This window comes from Heloderma suspectum, chromosome 2, assembly GCF_057233095.1.
Source record: "Heloderma suspectum isolate Gila_16-S chromosome 2, 16-S_ref, whole genome shotgun sequence".
NCBI lineage: Eukaryota > Metazoa > Chordata > Lepidosauria > Squamata > Helodermatidae > Heloderma > Heloderma suspectum.
Genome location: NC_139459.1, coordinates 116146146 through 116168864, shown reverse-complemented (window position 1 = coordinate 116168864; position 22719 = coordinate 116146146). Strand labels below are relative to the sequence as shown.

At 49.9% G+C, this 22719-nt stretch overlaps 1 protein-coding gene across 1 annotated transcript; it reads left to right on the top strand.

The window, feature by feature from the left end:
* Nucleotides 1-13986: 13986 nt before the first annotated feature.
* On the top strand, nucleotides 13987-22136 carry LOC146352652 (cyclin-dependent kinase 4 inhibitor B-like). The gene is made up of 2 exons (XM_084834593.1): nucleotides 13987-14443; nucleotides 21879-22136. The coding sequence occupies exons 1-2, from the start codon at nucleotides 14312-14314 to the stop codon at nucleotides 22134-22136; spliced, it is 390 nt and encodes a 129-aa protein (XP_084690719.1). The 5' UTR covers nucleotides 13987-14311.
* The last annotated feature ends 583 nt before the right edge of the window (nucleotides 22137-22719 follow it).

Genomic DNA, 22719 nt, shown 5'->3' with positions numbered 1-22719 from the left:
TTCTCTGTTGGCTTTGAGGAGCTATACCCGCCCAGCACAATCCTTGTGTGTAATGGGGGAGGGGTATATAAGTCATTTGTGAGTAAAGAAAAAATATATAGATGGGTTTATAATGCATTTGTGAGTCTGGATAAAAATCATAAACTGGCATATAATGCATTTGTGAGTCTGGATAAAAATCATAAACTGGCATATAATGCATTTGTGAGTCTGGATAAAAATCATAAACTGGCTTATAATGCATTTGTGAGTCTGGATAAAAATCATAAACTGGCTTATAATGCATTTGTGAGTCTGGATAAAAATCATAAACTGGCTTATAATGCATTTGTGAGTCTGAAAATATCCCGGGCTGGGTTATAATGTATAAAATCATGGGCTTGCTTATAATGCATTTGCATAATGTTATATCTTAAAATAAAACCCTGTGCTGGATGGCTGGATGGCCAACTTTTATATCTTTCGATGATTCTCTACACAATGTTGGCCTCACCTCTGCTGACCTGCCTTCCTCCCCACCAGTTAAATTGACCACCAGCCACCAGCCGCTAGGCTATTATTGTGGAGGTTCACTCTTCTTTTCTGGCTGAGGGCTGCTTTATCTGCTTCTTTCTCTTCTTTTTCCCACCTGGCTGCTCCACTCTGTTTGCTTTCCCTTGTCTTATAGTTTCTCCTCAGCTGCTCATCTTCACTATTTGACCTTCTTTGTTTCTTGTCCCAACAGTTTTCTTCAGTGGACCACTCACTCTTCTCCTTTTCCCATGCCAGGGCCCTCCCATTCTGCCCAGCTCACATTAAGAGCTGCCATTAGACTATGCCCTGCATGTGGGTTCCCGGTCGACAGCTGGTTGGCCACTGTGCAAACAGAATGCTGAACTAGATGGACCCTTGGTCTACTCTAGCAGGGCTCTTCTTATCTTCTTAATGCAGTGGAAATCCCCCTTGCATGCAGGCATTGGCAGGTCCCATTCGTGGCTTTACAATCGATTCCATTCAATGCCTTAAGAATCATCCATAGTCATGAGCATGTGTGCAATTTCCTGAGGAACATTATGTAATGTTCTCATTGAAGTTATGTGCAGAACACTTCCACGACATTTCACTATGTACACCAGTTGCTGGGGAACATGCGTCGGAAGGTGCTATCCTATTTGTGCATTTTCCACAAGCAATGAATTGGTGATTGTGTGAACAGAATGCTGGACTAGATGGACCCTTGGTGATTATGTGAACAGAATGCTGGACTAGATGGACCCTTGGTCTGATCCAGCAGGGCTCCTCTTATGTTTTTATTGTGGTGGAAATCCCTCATGCATGCAGGCATTGGCAGGGAGCGTACACCCAAAGAAAGAGGGCTGAGCTGAGACATAGAATGGAAAGCACCTAAATTATTACAGCACCCTTTCTTGATTCCTCCCTCAACACCTCATGACAAGCACCTAGTCACAGGACTCATTTGTTGCAATTGCTAGCCAATACTCACAAGGCAGAGATTATCTGCTTGTTCATCCTGTCTCTGCAAGCACTTCCATAAGTATTACCAGCCCACTGCCACCACTTGAGGAGTTTTCCTTCCATTATCCTGTACCCCCAAGAATACCAGGGTATGTATGTTACTGCTGTATAAATTGGCAGCTCCAGCTCACATGTGTATTGACCTCCACTAAGCCACATTGGATAAGTAACAATGTGTTTATTGTCTTATTTAGTAACAGTTCATGTTCTTCCAAAGCCAAATGAAACCAGCCCACACAAAGACATCAAACTCCTTTGCTCCCCCTCCATCACCAGCTTCCAAATGTCATACCTGCTCTTTGAACCCCACTACCAATCCCAACTCAGTAAAGAACCCCATCACCATGGAGTTCCACAGGAGCCATCTGTTGTGATGGCTACCCATTACTCACGAGGCCTGTTCACATGTCACAGCAACCCCTTACTCACGAGGCCTGTTCACATGTCACAGAAAACCATGGTGGTTAGCTAGCCACTCTGCAGAGAGGTTAACGCAAACAATGCTCCATGCTCCCGACAGACGATCACAGAACCACTATCTGCAGTGTGGGTCACCTACCCACCCCTCGCCCCGCCTCCCTACATTGTCCTTCAGCCTGGCTGGCCATACATCCCAGCATCCCTTGCAGTGGAAACCAGCTCCCGCCACCACTTGCGCAGCTGCTACATCAGCAGCTTCTTTCCCATTGGCCCACTTTGTGCAAGGGATGGCTTCTTTCTGCCTTTGCTGGCTACTGCCATCACCAATCCCTTCTCCATCCATGCCCAGCCACAGTTTCTAGCTGCCACCTGCTCCTAGTCACAGCCTGAAAGTGTGGCTTGAGGATCAGGGCAACTGCAGCCCACACTGTCCCTTCACTCCTCTCTCCCATTTTGATTCATTCCTCTGTCCCAGTATTCCCCACGCTCCCCGTTGCTGATTGTTTCCTAGCACCTGAGTTGGCAGAGGCCGCATCCCAAACCCTTTGCTACCTACCTCCCTCCCCCTTCCCCCCAACCCCCTCCCTTTCATCACAATTCTCTTCCAGGAAATCCCGATGCCGAAGCCCAAGTCCTGAGCCCTGACCACTCCTCTACAGACACACACACACACGGGTGTCATGCTCGTGAGGGCCATCCCCTACAGAGCCCGATTCCAAAGCCCCACCAGCTTCCACTGCCACTGCACAGCTAAAAAGCAGCCCTGGGGCCCCCAACCCAGTTAGCACAAAGGCCACAAAGAGCTGTGCACATGCACACACACACCATACTGGTCCATGCACACACACACACACACACCATACTGGTCCACTGGGGATTTTCCACTGGAGAAAATCTCTGCCGTGCATGCCAGCAAAAATTTTAAAAACAGCTAATAAACAGGTCTCTCCTCTCCTTCCACTCCTACATGCACCTCCACTCTCCCCACTCCCCTTTCCCAAGCCTCTGCCAGCCCACCCCTCCTCTCCAACAATGGAATGGCACAGGATGAAAATAAATGTTTTATTGGTGCACAAAGCAGCTGCTTAGGCATGCGCAATACTGGGCTTGCCAAATACTGATTAATAAGGCCTATCCAAATGCTAAGGCACTATGTGGTATCAGCTCAGGGATGGGGGGCCCATGGCACGTGGGGAAGAGGCCACTGTGGTGCATGGATGGGAGGGATGCTCACAATTGGGAGCAAGTCCCTTCATCCATGGGAGACATGTGGGAAATGGGCCCAAATCCAATCAGCAATGGCTGTGCACACCCTTCTTGCTCCAGTTTCAGTAGCATTCATGGGCACAGGGTTGAGGGCTGGGGGGGGGGATGTCACCCATGCTGTCGATGGGGACCGCATTGTTGTCCAGCTCTGGCCCTGGAAGATCATTATGGTCCTGCAGCAACACATCTCCCCTCAACTCACAGATGATGTGCAGAATGCAGCAGGTGACTATTACTTCTGGCATTAAGTTCTCCTCCACATCCAGAAGGGTGTGTAGGGAGCACCAACATGCCTTCAGCCACCCAAAGGCGCACTCTGCTGGCATTCTTGTGTGGCTGCGGTAGTAGTTGAAGTTCTTCTGCTTTGTCACCCTTGGAGCATGGTAGGGCACCATCAGCCATGGCTGGAGCACAAAAGCCTGGTTCCTAAGAATTAGGGGGCCCAGAGACAGGCTGCACACCCTCATGGGGGTGTGTGAAGAACCTCCCCATGGACAGCTTGTCTGGCAAGGGGGAATTCCAGAAGATTTCCAAGTTGTGGCATCTCCCAGACACCCCTCTGTAGATGTCAAGAAATCAACCTTTGGTGTCTACAAGCACCTGCAGGACCATGCTGTAGCAGCACTTGCAGTTATGGTACTCATCCCTCCTACCGGGGGGGGGGGTAGTGCAAGACTCACATAAGGGAAGAATCCAGGGCCCCCATGGCCCGTGGGAAGCCCAGGTCAAGGAAGCCCTTCATGTTCTTTGTCTAGTCACCAACCTTTACAATGTCGGAAAAATACAGCTCATTCAGCATGTGCACTCTCTCTCTGAAGAGCTCCCAGGCGGTGGACTTCCCTACCCCAAAGATGGTGCTTAGGGGTCAGTAGCCCACATTGAATGCCAGCTTGTACAACATGAGGGCTGGGTGTCATTTCACCCCAATTGTGCAGTGCATGATGGTGTTGCTGCCCTAAATCACTGGATCCAAGGCAGTAACCCGAACATTCTGCGAGACATGCAGAAAGTGCCCGTGAAGTGGGCATCATCCCACTCCTTCACATCCTGCATCTCTGTCCAGATGGCGTCAGTGCATGGAAAGACCCAGCAGCACACGAGGCATCTCTGCTCACACAGGTCCTTGGTGGTGGCCATTCCCACGATGCCAGCATGGTCTTTTTCCATCACCACCACCCCATTGCTTTGAACTATGCCACAACAGTCCAGCCCCAAAGTGGACCTATACAGCTGTGCTGCCCCCTCCACTGCAGCAGCAGCATGCAGCTGAGATACTTGAAGGTGGAAAATGGGGGGGGGGCTTTCAGGGGGAGGAGGGATGGAGAATCTGTTCCTGAACACTGTCCTTTCCAAGCGGTGCAAGCACCTCATGGCAACAAGGAGGAGGCCTCGCTGCATGGACAATGGGGAACTCTGGGGTGTATAGGATCTGTGGGGATGCAGAGCAGCTCTGCATGTAGCAGGGAGCATTCACCTGGCCTCACCTTAGAAAGCTCTGGAAGGAGTGTGCACTGTAGCTTCCCACACACACACACACGTCTGGCAGAGTTTTCCCTGTCTGGGTCAGGGACTCCATCATGCACTGGTCTAAGTCCAAGATGCTGTGTTGGGCCCTCTGCTGCTCCTCTTCCTTGCTCAGCTGTCTCTGCACAACCAGCCACAGGGGCTGCAGTTCTTGAATGCCTTGCTCCAGATGCATCTGCATGTCTCTGGGGAAAGCGGTACAGACAGCCTCACAGCTGGCAGTGGCCATGCCTGTACGTTGCTGCACCTGTGGCCTTGCCTCTGCTTGTGAAGGACCCTCCCATGGGTCTCTGCTGAACACAGGGGTGAAGAAGAGGGGGCTGCTGGTGCCTGAGGAGATGGTCGCAGGTGAGCTCATCTCAGATGTGAGGCAGACCAGCCCTGGTGCTGCAGGTGGGCACTGGGGCAGGAGTGAGTGGCTGAGGGAGTTGAGGCTGAGGTGGGGGATGTCAAGAGAGGGCAGAATCAGGGAAGAATCATGGGTGGGCAAGCCACAGCTCCTCATGGCCCATTTCCAGACTAGGTGGGACTGGCTGAGCAGACTCTGCTTCCCGCAGTGTATCCAGGCATGACATCCCAGGGGTTGCTTAATACGTGAGCAAGGTCTCATAGAAGGGAATGGAACATGGCTTGATCCTGCTACAGCTGTTGCACATGACAGTCTCCTTGAATTTCTTTTTGAGCCCATGCAGCTTCTCCTTGTAGTGCTGGGGGATGTGTGAGTAGCCGTGCCGTTGCATCTGCTGGAAGAACCAGGGGAAGAGGTTCTTGTGCTGACTGTTCAGGATGTCACAGGCCTCAGAGCTCCTCCATAGTGCCCACTTCTTTGGTCCACTGCTGTGCCCTCTCTGGCATTTCTTCCCAGCTTCGCCCCCTCCTCCAGAGAGGGGCCGCTAGAAGGAATGGGGGTGCTGTGCTGGGACTGGGAGTTTTCAGTTGAAATGTCATCAGAGAAAAGGGATGGGGAGTAGTTGCCCCCACCCACCTCCAGGGTATCCATGTCTAGGAGTGAAGGCCCTGCCATCTCTCCTGAAGCACCTGGGGAATGGTGAGCTGATGCAGCTGGGACATCTCACTTTCCCCCTGTGCCAATGGTGCAGCTGAGAGTTGAGATTAGGGTGTGCCAGGGACCTATGGGAAAGTAATGAGGGAAAGGGGGTGGAAGCTCCCACTCCCTGGGAATATGCTGGACTGGGATGGATGTTAGTGGGCAGGGACCCCATCCTGGGACACACCTGCTGCAGTCATGGGAGCTTGTGCATCCTCACTTTTCCCAGAGCGTGGGGCATTTCCCCCAAGAGGTGGTAGGGGCTCTGCCTCCGTATGCATGTGCAGGGGTTATCTCAGTGGAAACAATCCCCATACTGGGGTGCTCCAGCTGCACTTGTGAGAGCCTGCAGTGCCTCATGATTTCAAGGGTGGGTGGCATTTCAGCCGGGGTGAAACTGCTTGGTAAGCAGCTAGGAGGGAGGGGTTATTTTCATTTCCTACCACAGCCACTGCTACCTGTGCCTGGGAACCAGGCCCACAGAAGCGACCAGACTGCAAATGGCAGTGGTGGCAGCCGGTTGGAAGACCAGCCACTGCCAAAACCGCCGCTGGAGCCGCCGCCATCCGGAACATCCGCCCCAGGTAAGTCTCGTCCCGGGGGGGATCCGCGGGGGTCAGGGGGTGGCAGGCCATTCCACCACAGAGTTCAGACATCATGCTAAGCCATGGTAGTTAAGTGCCCTGAATTGCCCATGATTGGCTAGCATGTCGTGTGGGGGTGTTTTCCTACCCAGGATGGGTTAATTTCCCCAAATAAGCCATAAGAGAACTCACACTCTCTAGTGGCGGTTACCTCACCCACAGTGGGTTTGCATGTCATCTGTCATTATGGAGAGCTGCCATAAAGCTCCGCCGCAAGAGTGGATGAAAACACCAGTGCCGCTTTGCTCATTGCAGGCAATCTCTCTGCCCGATATCTGCCTAGCAACAGATTGCATGGTTGCTGGCATGCCAGCCCCTTCATTGCTGGGCTGGGCCTGGCCGGCTGCTCCGCAGAGCTGCCGCTGGGCACAGTGGGCCATCGAGGATTCCGGGGGGGAGGAACGGATCACCTCCCCCCCATTGAGGATTCCGGGGGGAGGGACGGAACGCCTCCCCCACACACACCATCAACATAATCCGCGAAAGGTAAGTCACTTTCGTACATCCCTACTCTGTGGGTGAAGTTGCTTTTGCTTTCATGCCTCTTAACAGTGGAGCAAATTTGAGTGGGCCTGGTTCCCAGGCACAGGTAGCAGCGGCTGTGGTACGAAATGAAAATAACCCCTCCCTCCTAGCTGCTTACCAAGCAGTTTCACCCCGGCTGAAATGCCACCCACCCTTGAAATCATGAGGCACTGCAGGCTCTCACAAGTGCAGCTGGAGCACCCCAGTATGGGGATTGTTTCCACTGAGATAACCCCTGCACATGCATACGGAGGCAGAGCCCCTACCCCCTCTTGGGGGAAATGCCCCATGCTCTGGGAAAAGTGAGGATGCACAAGCTCCCATGACTGCAGCAGGTGTGTCCCAGGATGGGGTCCCTGCCCACCAACATCCATCCCAGTCCAGCATTCGGCCTCACCGAGATCCGTGGCAGAATTCTCTGACATCCCTATCACAGAGTGCTTCTCTGAAAGAGGGGTGGGGGTGGGGGTTGGGCAATGAAGGGGCTGGCATGCCAGCAGCCATGCAATCTGTTGCTAGGCAGATATCGGGCAGAGAGATTGCCTGCAATGAGCAAAGCGGCACTGGTGTTTTCATCCACTCTTGTGGCAGAGCTTTATGGCAGCTCTCCATAACGACAGATGACATGCAAACCCACTGTGGGTGAGGTAACTGCCACTGGAGAGTTTGAGTTCTCTTATGGCTTATTCGGGGAAATTAACCCATCCTGGGCAGGAAAACACCCCCACACGACACGCTAGCCAATCATGGGCAGCTCTGGGCACTTAACTACCATGGCTTAGCATGATGTCTGAAGCCAACCTGTATGTTCATCATCACCATAAACACCTAGAGATTTGTGCAGGGGTAAGGAATGTCCCCTTCCTCTTTGCTCTGTGAATGACATGCACATGCCTGGCAGAAGGGACTAGCACAAAGCCAGCTGTTTTTCTGTGGGCTTGCCATTTTTCTCTTTGAGCAAGCTACCCATATGGAGAGACACCTCTCCATATGCAGGTGTCACATGGGTGTCCTGCAATGCGGTCAAAACTAAATCACTCAGCCACAAATGACAGAAAACAGAAGATGTTGCTTTCTTAGTGGAGAAACTCATACTAGTACAGCTTTTGTAGCTGTACTAGTATGAGTCAGCAGAAATAACTTCACCCCAAGCTGCTTGTTACTAACCTCATGAGAGCCAGTGTGGTGTAGTGGCAAGAGTGCTGGACTAGGAGCTGGGAGATCCAGGTTCTAGTCGCCACTCGGCCATGGAAGCTCACTGGGTGACTTTGGGCCAGTCACAGACTCTCAGCCCAACCCACCTCACAAAGTTGTTGTTGCGAGGATAAAATGGAGAGGAGGAGAATAATGTAAGCCGCCTTGGGTTCCTTGCAAGAGGAAAAAAGGCGGGGTATAAATGCAATAAATAAAATAAATAATAAATGTGTAGTTTTAGTCTGTGGAGAATAAGGTGTGGGTCCTCCCTTTGCTTCCCCCTTTTCCATCTAAAACTATAATTTCCAACTAGACCCCCAAGAAAAGGTCAGCTTTGCCTTGCAAATGTAGCCATCCCTCTGGGCTATGACCTGAACCACCGCCCCCTGTTTACTATTTTGGTGTTCTTTCTTTTTTAATTCATTTAAGGCATAATCCTATGCATGTTTAGACAGAAAAAAGTCCTACAACTCCCAACATGCCCCAGCCAGCATGGCTTGCTGGGCCATCCTGAGAATTGTAGGACTTCTTTCCCATCTAAACCAGCATAGGATTGCGTCCTTAGAGTATTTTTATCCTGCTCCTCAGCTAAAAAGGCTCTCAGGCTGGATTACGTATTATCAGTAAAACAAGACAGTCCCTCCCCACAGGCTTACAGTCTAGAAAGACACAACAACACACAAGGGGAGGGAAGAGGAGGGAAAATAAGTCTTTCATCTGGGCTGATGGAATGCCCCCACCTCTTCCCACTTTCATATCCCTCAGCACAGCCTGCTGGAAGGACTGCTGAGGGTGACAGCTTTCTCCTTGAGCTACCAGACAGGTCATGGGTTTACCTCTTGTGCGCTTAATGTCCTAGTAGCTTCATTCTTCCCCATCCATGTAGCTCTCTTCCCTCTCCCTTGTATTAAAAAAAAAGTCTGTTCCCTTCTGTGTTGTTTCTGGGATCTCTGGGTTACCCTGGCACCAACATGGGTCACTTTGTAAAGTCATTTAGGGCCAAACCATTTGCTACATGATTCATGCTTCCAAGGAAGAAAGCCTGCTTAAACTAGCCAGTTCTATTTGCAGAGCAAATACAAAGCAGCTGCAATGCCCCACTCCAGTTCAGACCTCTGGCCAGAGTGATCTGTCCCTCCCCGAGCAGCGGGGCAGGGATGGAGATAGAGTGGCACAAAGAGAGAGCGGCAGGGGTGACAAAAAGAGAGAGAAAATTGGTGGCCCCAGCCATTTTTTAATCTTCTCTTGTCCTACCCACTGCACCATGCAGCCCCTGACAGATTCCCTTTTGCCCTCCACCACCACCTCGCGGCCCTTAAGAGAAGAAAGGTTCCCCACCCAGCAAGCTCCCTAACAAAAGACTCTGCAGTATATTTAAAGAACTCTTGAAACTGACTGCAAGGCATTGATAGCATTTTGTGGCATGTGATGTGCATGGCAGGGCAAGCCTGGGCTTGTCTAGCGAACACATATTCAGTGTCTGGAATGAAGCAAACAGATGTGGTCTTGCCCCCTTGGAAACCCAGCTCTTGGTTGGCTCACAATTTATGAAGGAGGGAACACAGCTCTTGGGAATTCTTAGCTTGTATGTGAGAAGCTGCACACAGAGACTTGGCACTGAAATGGAAGGCTGAGCAAGAACCATCCTTATGCAGTGGGATGTTGAAATGCTGGGATATTACTTTAATGGGGAAACTTACAAAGCAAATTTGGGCCCAAAGTGCAGCACAAACAGATACCTTCTAGACTATTTGGTTCCACTTCTTGAATATGCAGCAAAAAATAAATTGGACCTAATTCCTCCATCTACCCGTGGCAGTTTGTAGAAAGATTTACTGGAGTAAACAGCTATGGTCCCCTACTCTGTTCTACAATGGGCTTGTGCACATGTTTCAATAAGCCAGGCTGAGAATAAGGGGGTGTTCACACAACACGCTAACCCACACTCAGTGGTTGAGAGTGGATTGTTTTGAACTGTGGGTTGTTTGTTGAACCATGGGTTTGTGTGTTGTCTGATCGCAGCATGTTTTCCTCAGGGTGGGTTATCATGTTGTCTCTGAACACAACCAGCATGCATGTTAACCATGCAGTGTGGCTTGTTAACCACCCTGAACAACCCGACAACAAACCATAGGTTCTCAAGGTAGCTTGTTCGATAAAGTAAGCCACACTGCATGGTTAACAAGCTATCCTGGCTGCATTCAGACAACACACCAACCCACAGTTCAACAAACAATTAATGGTTCAAAACAACCCAGACTCAACCACTGAGTGTGTTGTGTTAAGCCATGGCAGATGGGTTATTTGCTTGCTAACCCACGTTACTCCTGCCAGACAATCAGGTACTCTGCAGCTTGCCATGGCTTGTTGCCACCTTAGTCTCCCACCCATCCTCTGCACATATGCCAGGGGGCTTTGCGGCACAACCTCTTGTATCTTTGTATTCCCTACAGAGGGAAACATGTCTGGCTCCCCCCCCCCCCAATCACTACCCATTTTTTGAGTAATGATTAGAGATGTCAGAGAATTCTGCCACGGATCTCAGTGAGGCTGAATGCCAGTGCATTCGGCCCCCCAAAATCCGTTGTGGAACGAAGCCCCCTGCCCCACGGAAGGCATGCAAAACGGGACACTTACCTGGTGCCATTCGTGCTGCTTTGCGAATGGTGGCCGCATCTGCGGCCGCCATTCACTTCCCTATTTTTGCCCTGATAGGCTACATAAATACTTAAATACTTACGTAGCCTATCACGGCCAAAAAACAGGAACGCAAATGGTGGCCACTGTAGTCGCCGCCATTTGTGTCCGCAGGCTCTACATGGCGCCTGCGAATGCACCCGGCCAGTGGCTCCGCGGAGTTGTGGCAGAGCGGAGCCAGCCGGGTTAGGATCTCGGGGGGAGGTGTGGAGCGCCTCCCCCCCACCGTAAATCACCCCATCTAAAAGGTAAGTGACTTTCGTACATCCCTAGTAATGATTACATCTGCAAACTTTTTTTGGTGTTTCACCAGTACACAAAAGGTTATTTAAAAAAAAAAAAAATGGTGCTTCTCGAGGGCACAAGTGCACAGATTCACAGGACTCTTTCAGTGCATATTTTTGTATTTTATTTACATGCTTCCTTAGAACAGTTGTTTTGTACATTGGCACAACAGAAATAAGCTTTACAGACTCCCACAATAATCACACCCATCCCAAAAGCTCCATCTTGTTCAGCCACTACTTTTGGAGTTCACTGTCAAGCCAAGCCCTGATGTGGAGGAGGAAATTGACAAGGAAATTGACAAGCAGCGTTTCAAGATGTAGAGAGGGGATATCAATCTGCTGGGCCACTGTACTAACAACTGTACTGCTGATACTACTGAAGAATATAAACAGTGGACCAACACATCTACACACTTGCACACTTGCAAAGGACTGATTTTTTTTTTTTTAAATGAACCTATTTGCATACTTGTGAAGCACAGGAAAAGGGGGGGGGGTGTAAACACATTAAAGCCTTGCCCAAGTGTCATTTTTGTATCAATTTAGGGGCAGACAGCCCAGACAAGGGAGGAGGGAGGCAAGATAGTGAGAAGTGGCCAGATTGTTTGCCACTCTTGCCAGGCGGCCCCGTAGCCCATGCCAACAAGCCATGCTGCTGTTCACACATCACGACAAGCCACTCTGAAAACAGGCCACCCTCAACAACCCAGCAACAAGCCATAGGTTCTCAGGGTGGCTTGTGCCTGGTTAACAAACCATGCTGAAGCCTCACAACAAGCCACGGGCACGCAAACAAGGGTCACAACCCACGATGGCTTATTGTGTTGTGCAAACCAGGTCAATCTGTCTTTTCTTTTATAATAGGGGGCAGAACCTCAGGCCCAGGGGTCAAATTGGGCCCTCTGGGAGGCCAAAACAGCCCCTTCAGGGTTCCTCAGAAGACCACACCCCAATACCCTGGCCCCACCCCCTTCCCCCCCAATCACCGATAGTTTGGTGTTTCCCAGCTTTTGTGCAGTTTTTTCCCCCGTCTAAAAGCTTAAAATTCCTCTCCTAAGGCTTAGGATGCAATCCTATGCACGTTTAGACAGAAAAATGTCATACAGCTCCCATCACTCCCCAGCCGGCACCGCTGGAGATGTAGGGCTTTTTTTCTGTCTAAACATGCATAGGATTGTGCCTTTTTTTACTGGCAGTAAGAGCTTTAAGAAAAATATGTTGGTATTTTTTTAGTATTGTGGCTCCTCCCCATTTGCCTTTGTCCACACCCGCTGCTGTAACGTGGCCCTTGAGGGCTTCTCTGAAATGAAATTCAGTCTTTGGACTGAAGGAGGTTCTGCACCCCTGTTCTACAACAATGGACTATTCATGTATCTGAACAATCGCTCTGTATGGGCAGTTGTGACATTACGTATATGGAGCAAGTTAACTTTTTTTTAAGAAAAAGGAGGTGAGGAGAAAGAAATGGATTTATTCACTCAGATTCAGTGTACTGAGGATGATATGTAATTTCTATAACTGACCATGGTATAATCCAAACTCCCCATGACACCCTCACACCGGTGTGGTTCCACATTGGGGACCCAAAGCCCCCCCTTCTCTTGGGGAGCCCAAGGGTTCCTTCTGCATGCTTCCACCCCATGGGGCTGCAGAACTGGCTTGCTGGTGGGACTGCAGAGCCAGTTCTTCTTTTCTTGTATGTGTGGACCTGGTGATTGCCTTTGCAGATTGCCTGTCCTTGTGTTTTCAGGGCATTTCAGGCGAGATGTTGCAATTGGTGGGCCACAGCATCACTAGAGGAACTCTGTGAGGATGGCTGCTCTGGTTCTGTTTGCTCTCTTTTCAGCGAATCTTATCATACTTCTCATGCTCTGCTAGGAAAGTAGATGGCTAGTTACACTGGTGTGAGTCCTTGTGAAGGAAGCTCTCCCATCTGAAACTGGGCCATGGGACAGTCCTACCCCATGCTTACGGCAGAACATCCTCAAAATGGAAAGTGTGAACATGACACTTCATTTCATTTCAAAAATGAAAGTGTGAACAAGTGTTTGAAATCAGGTGTGAAACTGGGCCTTGTGTCCACCCAAGGCAGCTGCCTGTCTGACAGCCAAGATCACTGGTGTTTCTCCTCGCCTAGTCTTCCTTTGCAGACTAATCACTAGTCTTCCTTTGCAGACTAGTGTAAATAAGCGCCTCTTCCAAACAACAGGGGGTAGACTGCATGGTAGGTTTCTGGACTGTACCAGCTCAGGCTGCAAGGGTGAGTGGGCCAGGGACTTACTTCTGAGTAATCTTACACAGCATTGCATTCGAAATATAATAAAGCAGAGAGCCTTCCCTGACTCGGTGCCCTTCAAATGTTTTGGACTACAACTCCCAGCATTCCTGCTCATTGTCCATGTTGGCTGGGGCTGCTGGGAGTTGAAGCCCAAACATCTGGAGGGCACCAGGTTGGGGAAGGCTGACTCAGCATCTCAGGGAAGCAAGTCAAGTGTGGCTACCTCCTTCCCCATCTGCCAGTTTACTTCTTACAGGAATGTTTTGTTGTTGTTATTATTATTTCACAAGGGGCACTCAAAAATATGGCACAGAGAGAGACTGCAGTGCAGTCCAGAATTCTCCCGCCTCACTCCGAGCGCTGTGTCGAGGAATCCTAGGCCAGGCAAAAGTTCGAAGGGCGGGACCTTCCGTTGCCGCCGTTTTCCCAGGGACCGAATTGTGTCCTGCGGCATCTGCTTGGGCGCCTGCGCTCTGGCGGCCCCGCAGACAAGTGGTTCCTTCTCAGGGAGCGTGACAAAGGCCACCGTCGAGGGCGCTAGGGGGCGCGCTTCGGAAGGCTTATAAGCCTGCGGAGAGGAGGAGCCGGGGCTTCGAGACGCTCACAACCCGGCTGAGCAAAAAAGTGTCAGCGCATTCCCGGGGTGGGGAAAGTCGACCGATGATCGAGAAAAGAAACCAGGGGTCGGAAGTGGCGATAGACAAGTGAAAGGCGAAAGCGCGAAGGGGCACGATTCGGCCCGGCGAGGATCATCGGAGGCGCAAGAGAAAAGAAGGTCGCCCAGCTGCATCGTCCGTCCGGATCGGGGTTCCTAGAAGGCTTGGAGCCCACTGCGCCCAAGAAAGGGGGCTGGCTGAGAGAAGGTGCGGCTGAAGCGGGGGTGCTCGTCTTCGCGGATGCCGCTGGACCGACCATGGATCCCCGTGGGGACAACGACCGGCTGGCCAACGCCGCTGCCCGGGGGGACTTGGAGGCTGTGGGGGAGCTGCTGGAGAGCGGGGCAGACCCCAACGGGGTGAATTCCTTCGGCAGGACCCCGATCCAGGTGGGTCCTCCCCGGGGGTGGGGGGGCGCAAAAGGAGGAACGCCCGAGGTTCGTGGGGGTATGAGGGGAGAAGGTCGCGAAACCGTGAGGTCGAGAGGCTCTGAGCACCAACCAGGAGCTGAAAGAACTCCTTGGCTTTGGCAGCCAAGCCATGACCAGAGAGAGACTCATGTCAGCCTCGGTTATTATTCCGAAGGCTGCAATCCTGCGCTCCCTTACCCGAGGTTTTTTCGGACCGGCTGCACGTGCCCGATCCAAAACACGAGGGTGAGGCCCGTCGAACCGGATGCACATGCCCGATCCAAAACACGGTTACTCAGAAGTCCCACTGAATTCAAGGGAGCCTAGTACCTAGGCTCACTGTTTAGGATTGCAGCCCTATAGATCGATCCTACAGATTCAACCCGTCCCGGGCTGACAAGCAGATCGCGAGCGCACGCAGACCCCAAACCCCTCACATACAAATGCAGCCCCCGCCCTTAAAAAAGCATCTCCCAAACCAGCTAGATCCGATGAGAGAGAAGCAGGTTCCACTTAAAAATCACTAGGTTTATGTGCCCAAGCGACCCAGCAGTTGCGGGGGGGGGGGGGTCAGACCTGTGGCATTTGGAAGGGCTTTCCAGGTATCCCTTTCTCCCTCAGTGCCAAAAGGCTTCTTCAAAAGTTAGAAACATTATTCCGATTAATTCTGACCAGGGAAAGCGGCTCCGTAGCCACACCCTCGCTTAAAGCAACGTCGTCCATTGCGGAAGCACCATTTTGTTTTGCGAGTAAACAGGTGATAAAAGAGGGGAAATCCAAACAGCGCGCAACGCCAAGCGCCCACCCTCGCCGCCGCGAGTCCTTTAAGGATAAAGTATATGACATCGTCTCCCTACAGCAGAAGCACATGAGAACACTATGGGAGATGCCCCCTTCGCGGGTGGTCTTTTAATGTTCATTGTTAACATTCAGGTGAACAGGATCAAATAATAATAATGCAACCCTGTATGTGTACAGAATGCAATCCTATACATGCCTACTCAGAGGTAAGTCCCACAGACTTCAATGACATTTACTCCCATGCAAGTGTGTGTATAGGACGACAGCCTTACAGCACACCGCTAGGCATGCTTACTCAGAAATCAGTCCCACTCTGTTCAATGGGGCAAGGAAGCTTATTTACTGTACCTACTTACCTGGGAGTAGGCCATATGAAACTCAAGGGGACTTTGTTCTGAGTAGACTCGTATAGGATTGCATGATTAATGTTCTACTCTCCTGTCGGATGGAACTGCTTCTTTTCTTCCATAGGAACGCACCGTAGACGTTTAATGTCTAAGTGTGAAGCTGGAAAATAATCCATGCAATAATCTGAGAGGATCTGAAGCATTACGAAAAGCTGGAACTCCTCGTAAACCTTAGTTTATTCGTCTGATATTATAACAACTGGGAAAGCTGATTTTTTAAAGAAACGATGCAGGGTCCGAATATCTCGAAAACAGCCTTCCTTTTTTCGATTTTATTGTAACATTTTGGCCCCATAATTGGAATTTGAGGGACCAAGTGCAGAGCTCTGATTTCAGTAAACGGATGCTTACCCTACTGCCCTGCGGTTGCTGGGTCCTTCAAGCACGGTTCTCTCCAGAACTGGAGTGGGCAACTTGTGGCCCTTTAGGTGTCTTCGCCTACAGTTCCCATTATCCCTGGCCACTATAGCCAATGGTGAAAGATGATGGGAGTAGTAGGCCAAAACATTGGGAGGACCACAAGTTGCCCACCCCTGCTGTAGAAAGGAGATCCTGTATCATTTACAGCCTAAGGCACTATGTTATATTTAGGTTATTTATAGTAAATTGGATGTTAATGCTTACTATTAAGTGCTTGTGTTCCTAAGGTTGTAATGCTACTTTCTCTTACTTAGAACTAAGTCCAATTGTAAACAGCTGGACTTCTGAGTGAGTGAACAAGATACAAGTCTCTTACTTGGAAATGTTCCCTTGAAACAATCTTGGATGGGTTATGGCAGCATTCCCCAACCAGATGTGTTGGACCACAACTCCCATCATCCTCAGCCAGCATGGCAGTTGGGCTATCTGGGGATGATGGAAGTTGCAGTTCAACATATCTGGAGAGTGCTGGTTTGAGGAAGGTTGGGCAAGGGTGTATATCAGCCTTCTCTAATCTGGTGGGGCTCCACAACACATCCGTGTGGATCATGTGTTGGGGGTTGTAGTCTGACATATTTAGAGGGTGCCTTATCTATTGGAGAAGGGTGGTGTATATACTATCTAAGAATGTGGGAACTTAATGCTTTGTTAGACCGATCCTAACCACTTCGAAGTAAGCTCCGGAGAAAGCATATTACAAGTAAGATTAGGGGAAATCCCAAATAAATGTTTTTGGAAAAGAGTTATTCATCTTGATCATCTGTATGAGCTGCTGGTTCAGTCAGTTACAGCTGAAAACACATCATTACCCTTCTCCCGTTCTTTCTAAGCACTTGTGCATGAGGTTCTGCCACAATACATTTCTTCCTCTAGGATTGCTAAAGGACTCTCTTCTTTCTTAATTCTATTGGAAGAGTTAAGTATATGCTTAAATCTGTTCCTCTGAAATCAATGAGACTGGAAGCAGTACAATTTGATTGGATCATGTCTCATCTTCCCCACCCCCCTTGCATTTTTATATGATGCCCTCCATTGCTTTTTACCAGTATTCTATTTCACAAGAGCAAGCACCTCATGACAACCCAGAGTACAGGTTGAGTATGGGCTGTTGTTGAATCATGGGCTGTTGTTGAATTATGGATTGTCATTACCTGTGAACCCTGCTCTATGGTTTAACTATGGATTCTTAACCAGGAACAACCCAGGGTTCATAACCCAACAACAAACCATGGGTTCTCTTCCTGGGTTGTTTGTGGTTAAGAACCCATAGTTAAACCATACTGCAGAGTCCCAGTAAGGGCAACCCATGATTTAACAGCAACTGATACTCAGCCCATGCTCTGGGTTGGAGTTATGTGCAAACCAGGTCTATACATTACATGTCCAAGGGCAGTACAAAACCAAACCAAAAAAGCACAGTTTTATGAGGCCACACTTGGGAGCAATTGATATCATGTATCTTCTAGTAAATCAAAAATCTGAAAAGCAGAGGTCAGCTTAGCCATTATTTGCTGTACTTCTTCTAAAATCGGAGATTTGTACACTGTATGGGGGAGAAATCCTATGGATGTTTACTCAGAATTTAGTCCCGTTGAGTTCAGTTGCAAGTAAGTGGGGACAGTTTGCAAACCTAAACTCTTACTAGGAAGAAAGTCTCATTGAATTCAACAGGACTTACTTTTGAGTAAGCACCTTTAGGATGTTTAAATCTATTAATTAGTGCCTGCTAAATTATCATAGGAGATGAAAGAGTAAACAGCGGTTCCCCATTAAAATGTCCAGACATCCCCCCCATGCTATTCATTTTAAAAGTGAGGGATAATAAATATTATGCATAAATAAGTACATGAAAGAATGGATAATATCCTTCCTGGGCTGAAGTTAGGGCATCTATATTAAGTGTCAATTGCCAGAAGACAAACAGGACAAGGACGCTCTGACCACATTACAACTTTAAACTGGTTTCAAACCGGTTTATTTTATCTGCAGTTTCATGAGGGTACTGAGAATTCTTTGCTAGAGACCCCTGTCCCCTGCCCAAGTGGCCCTTCTTCCTAGAGCTACAATTCCCAGAATTCCTGTAGTACTAATCCCTAAAAACAGGTTTGAAACCAGTTTAAAGTTGTAATGTAGATTGCCCCTCAGTTGATACAAAATATCCGCTGTGAAGCATTTTCACTTCCCTTTGTTCTGTGCTTCGGCTGCAGTTCCGAATTCTCAGCACAGTGAAGTCCGTGGGATGTGCCCGTTTATTCAACATTTCTACAGTGTTCATTTCTCCAGGAGCACCATGTAGTTGAAATACTGACGACAGCCTTGTAAAACAACAAGCGAGGCTAAGAGAGAGTGGCTTGCGTAAGGTTCCCTGGTGAGTTTATGATTCCTTCCTTGTTCCCATCTTACAGCGCAACCCTATCCATATCTAATCAAAAACAAGCCCCGTTACGTTCAGTGGGGCTTAATCCCTGGAAAATGGGTACAGGATTGCCGCCTGCCGTCCTATACTCACTTCCCTGGGAGTAAGGTTTATTGAGCTCAACATGGATAGGATAGAAGCCTTGGATTTTAGCTACCACCCTATAGCAGCCGCACTCGGCTCCACGTGAGGACACGTGGACTCTCTTCCACCTAAACGTGTATAATGAGAGCCACACTGCGTCGGAAGTAAGGCAGTCGCCTCGACTGTCTTTGAACGCCACGGGGCTTACCTCCTAGTAAATGTGAGCAGGATCTCGCTCTTGGACCGCTTAACCTGTCTTTGTGCGCAGAGTTGGGGTAGCCCTAAGCCACAACGCAGCACAACTAGGTGCTTAAGACCTGCGATTAAACGCTTAATTAAATTCCCCAACTGGGAGTTGTAGAGCCTTTTCTGTCTAAAAACGGATAGGATTGCCCCCTAAGTGGAATCCTTCCTGGGGTGTGGAATCGTGTCTCCTGTTTTCAGCCCTCCTCGCTTCGCATGTAGTTTGTTCCTTCCTTTAGGGAGCGGAAGGGGAGAATAGCGAAGATCTACATGCCGGGAGACGTGAATTTTGAGTGCGCCTCCTTTAGACATAATACCCTGCTTGCTAACGCCTATATGGCCATTTATGAAGCTGCAAGTGACTGGCCCACCTTTCACTGGAACTTGTCTGACCGACCTCAAATGACAGCTTCAATTTGCTTCCGATGGTAGCTCATCCCCACTATCGCCAAAACAAAAACAAAAATCCGAACAACATTCTGACATGAGCTGGAGTAATACAAACCAACTGCTCCACCTTAACAGGGCTCTGGATCGAGCTAAAACGAGACAGAGAGCAAGAGAGATCCACCCCCTTTTACGGCCCAAGGCAAAACACTTGTTCAAGTTCAGATGTTGTTTGGGTCTGTCCAGCCCGCCCTCTTCTGAGATAGCTGCGTTCTTCTTTTAATGTAATACCTTTCCCCAGCCCTTTGATCAAGCAACCCCATGTTTAAAGAGACTGTAACAAAATAAGCAAACAAAACCATCTACGCATCCCATCTGCACACCCAGGCTTTCGATAAACATTCATTCATTTTTATCACCATACATGTCATCATTGGGATTTGATAAGAGCAGCTTTGCATCTTCCTTGTTGGTCGCTCAGTCTGTATTTGCTGGGCTTTTCTGTTGCTTCTGCTCACTTCATTTTCCTTCTGCTCAACTTACCGAACAGGAACACAGGGTACCCCCGCCTGAATTTCTCTTAGACCCGGACCTCCTGCTCAACAACAGTGACTGTGTGCCACTTTAGGACATCGGGTTAGGGTTTCTGCTGCAGCCTCTTTGGAGGTATCCTTCCCAATGCAAAGGAGGAGAGCCAGACATGTTTGCCTTGGCATATAGAGACAGTGTGGTGTAGTAGTTAAAGTGTAGGTCTGGGGAGACCCAGGTTCAAATCCCCCACTTGGCCATGAAGCTCACTTGGGCGACTTTGGTCCAGTCACTGACCCTCAACCTAGCTTACCTCACAGGGTTGTTGTGAGGATAAAATGGAGAGGAGGCGGCTTGTGTAGGCTGCCTTGAGCTCCTCGGAGGAAAAGATGGGATACAATTGTATCAGAATAAATATAGAGAATTTCTAGCTCCTATTATCTCCTGCAGCAATCCCGAATAACAACGCAATTCTATGTATGTCTACTCAGAAGTCCTATTAAGTTCAATGGACTTGTTCCCAGGTAAGTGTATGTATAGAACATTGCAGCTTAACTCACTTGAAAACAAATTCATTTGAAATAAAACCTGGCTTCCGGATATTATTATTGTAGCTTAAGATCTGGGGAGGAGCCCTGTTTTAGGCTGAACTGCAGTGAAAAAGTTGGAGGAGTCGGGGCTTCTCAGTGGAGGCGCCCTAGTGTTGGAACTCTCCACCAAAGGAAGCTGATTCCTTCCTGTCGCTCAGAAAACGCGTTCCTGCTGAGGTTTTTATATTTTGCTAACTGTTCTGATGCAACAGTGGTTAGTTACACGTTTTTGATTCGGGAGGGGCTTCCGTTGTTTTCAGACGGGGCTTATTTCCTAGAAAGTGTGCATAGAATTGCAGCCTTAACTGCTGAAGATTAAATCGCAGTTGAAAAATAAGACTGAAACGAGCAGAGGCGCTTCCATTTCGGGAGCCCTAAATTAGACTCAAAAGGCAAAGAAAACGCGAACTCCGCCAGGACTCAGAAAACTAGTTGGTGGGCAGAGACGGCGGGGAGAAGAGAATGATCTCCGGTCTGAAGGCTGCTTTGCCACTCCTGACCAATTTAGCTTTTAGGGTCGTATCGGACTGCGGTTTCAAAGCGAAAACTGCTCTCCGGTGCTTTGTTCCCTCGCCTCACCCCTTCGGGGCAGGGAGGAGAGGAGCATTGTTCTAGCCAAGTCTCTTGTCAGAAGAGTTTGCTTCTTGCCATTTGCTCGTGTCAGCTACCAGGGCGATCGCCAGAGTTGTCCGAAACAGTCCCTTCGCCCGTGCAATCCGCTCGGAGTGAACGGGTCGCAGTGGCCCGATAGCCTAGTAACAAATGCATTTCAGCCACCGGCTTTCCGAGGGGGTTGCGGCATATTTTAAGGTAGGGCCAAAATGTAGGAGTAGGGTACAACATTAAAAAGAAACAACAGACTTATCGCAGAAACAAAAAGCCCCCGAAGAACCTTTCAGGCAGAGGTGACTGGGGAGTGACTCCTACGAAGATCAGGATCTCCTTGGCTATTGCAGCCCACAAAAGTGACAGTTACACAGGCGTCCAGCACCCTTCCCCCACCTGGTGCCTCCCAGATGTTTTGGAATTCAATTCCCATCAGCCCCAGCCAACATGGCCAATGGGCAGGCATGCTGGGAGTTCTAGTCCAAAACACCAGGAGGGGGCTCGACAAATTCCTGGAGGAGAAGGCTTTCAGTGGCTACTAGTTCTGATGGCTATGTGCTACCTCCAGTGCCAGAGGCAGTGAGCCGGTGCTGGGGAACATGGGTGGGAGGGCGCTGTTCCGCTCATGCTCTGCTTGTGGGTCGACAGCTGGTTAGCCACAGAATGCTGGACTAGATGGACCCTTGCTCTGATCCAGCACGGCTCGTCTTATGTTCTTACGAAGGTGAGCGTAAAGCAGGGCTCGATCACCCGATCTTTTGGACTACAGCCCCCAGCATTCCTGACCATTGGCCATGCTGGCAGGGGCTTTTGGGAGGTGAGGTGCAATCCCTCGAGAGATCTACCTTCTGCCTGCACCTGGTGTAGAGCTCTATCGAGGACAACAGTAGCGCTGCCCAAGCTGATGACAGGACTTCTCCCCTCCCGCCCAGGTCATGAAGCTGGGAAGCCCCAGAGTGGCGGAGCTGCTGCTGCAGAGAGGAGCGGACCCCAACCGGCCGGACCCCTCCACGGGCTGCCTCCCGGCTCACGACGCGGCCCGCGCGGGGTTCCTGGATACCCTGCAGGCGCTGCGCTTGGGCGGAGCGCGGCTCGACCTGCCGGACCGCGAAGGCCGCCTCCCCGCTGACCTGGCTGCAGAAGAGGGCCACGCCCTCGTGGCCCGCTACCTCCGAGAGATGTCTGGCTGAAGGGCTTTGATGGAGATGCAGCCAGGGTGGCAGGAAAAGGGCAAGGCTGCAAATAGCCGCCCTGGGCAAGCGTGGAACCTCCAGTTCGGCCTATGACTGTCTGGTTCTTCACACACACGCCTCCTCCTGAGAGTGGGCCCAGAGGGCAGAGCTGCAGAAGCATACCGTCCAGCCCTTCCTAGACTCTGCAGTACTGCTTCAGGCAGAAGGTGGGGTGTCACGTTTGCGTGCTTCCCCTCTAGATGTCCTGCCTGCCCATGGAGAATTAGCATGTCAGGTGCAAGGCTGTGCCATGGCCTCTCTCGCACCTGTGCTAGTTTTCTGTGTACCTGGATAAGGAGGGGGCAGTCAAACATGAACACACACAGCTGCATCGGGTGGTGCCACCCAGCAAGAGACACACTACGCTACCTAATGGTGCTGGTTGGGTTTGATTATTCCCCCTTCGTTTGTGTTGCTTTCGTTGTTAAAGAAATAATTGTTCTTCTGGGGGTGTAAAAAGTGTTCATCGTGTAAGCAGTGTTGTGAAAAAGCGCATTGGGGAGAAGGAGGAAGGTGTGTGTTCTTGCTTTGGTTTTCATTT

Coding starts and splice junctions, on each gene's coding strand:
- LOC146352652 (XM_084834593.1), top strand. CDS start 14,312: ATGGATCCCCGTGGGGACAACGACCGGCTGGCCAACGCCGCTGCCCGG. Junction 14,444..21,878: donor TCGGCAGGACCCCGATCCAG/GTGGGTCCTCCC, acceptor CCTCCCGCCCAG/GTCATGAAGCTGGGAAGCCC.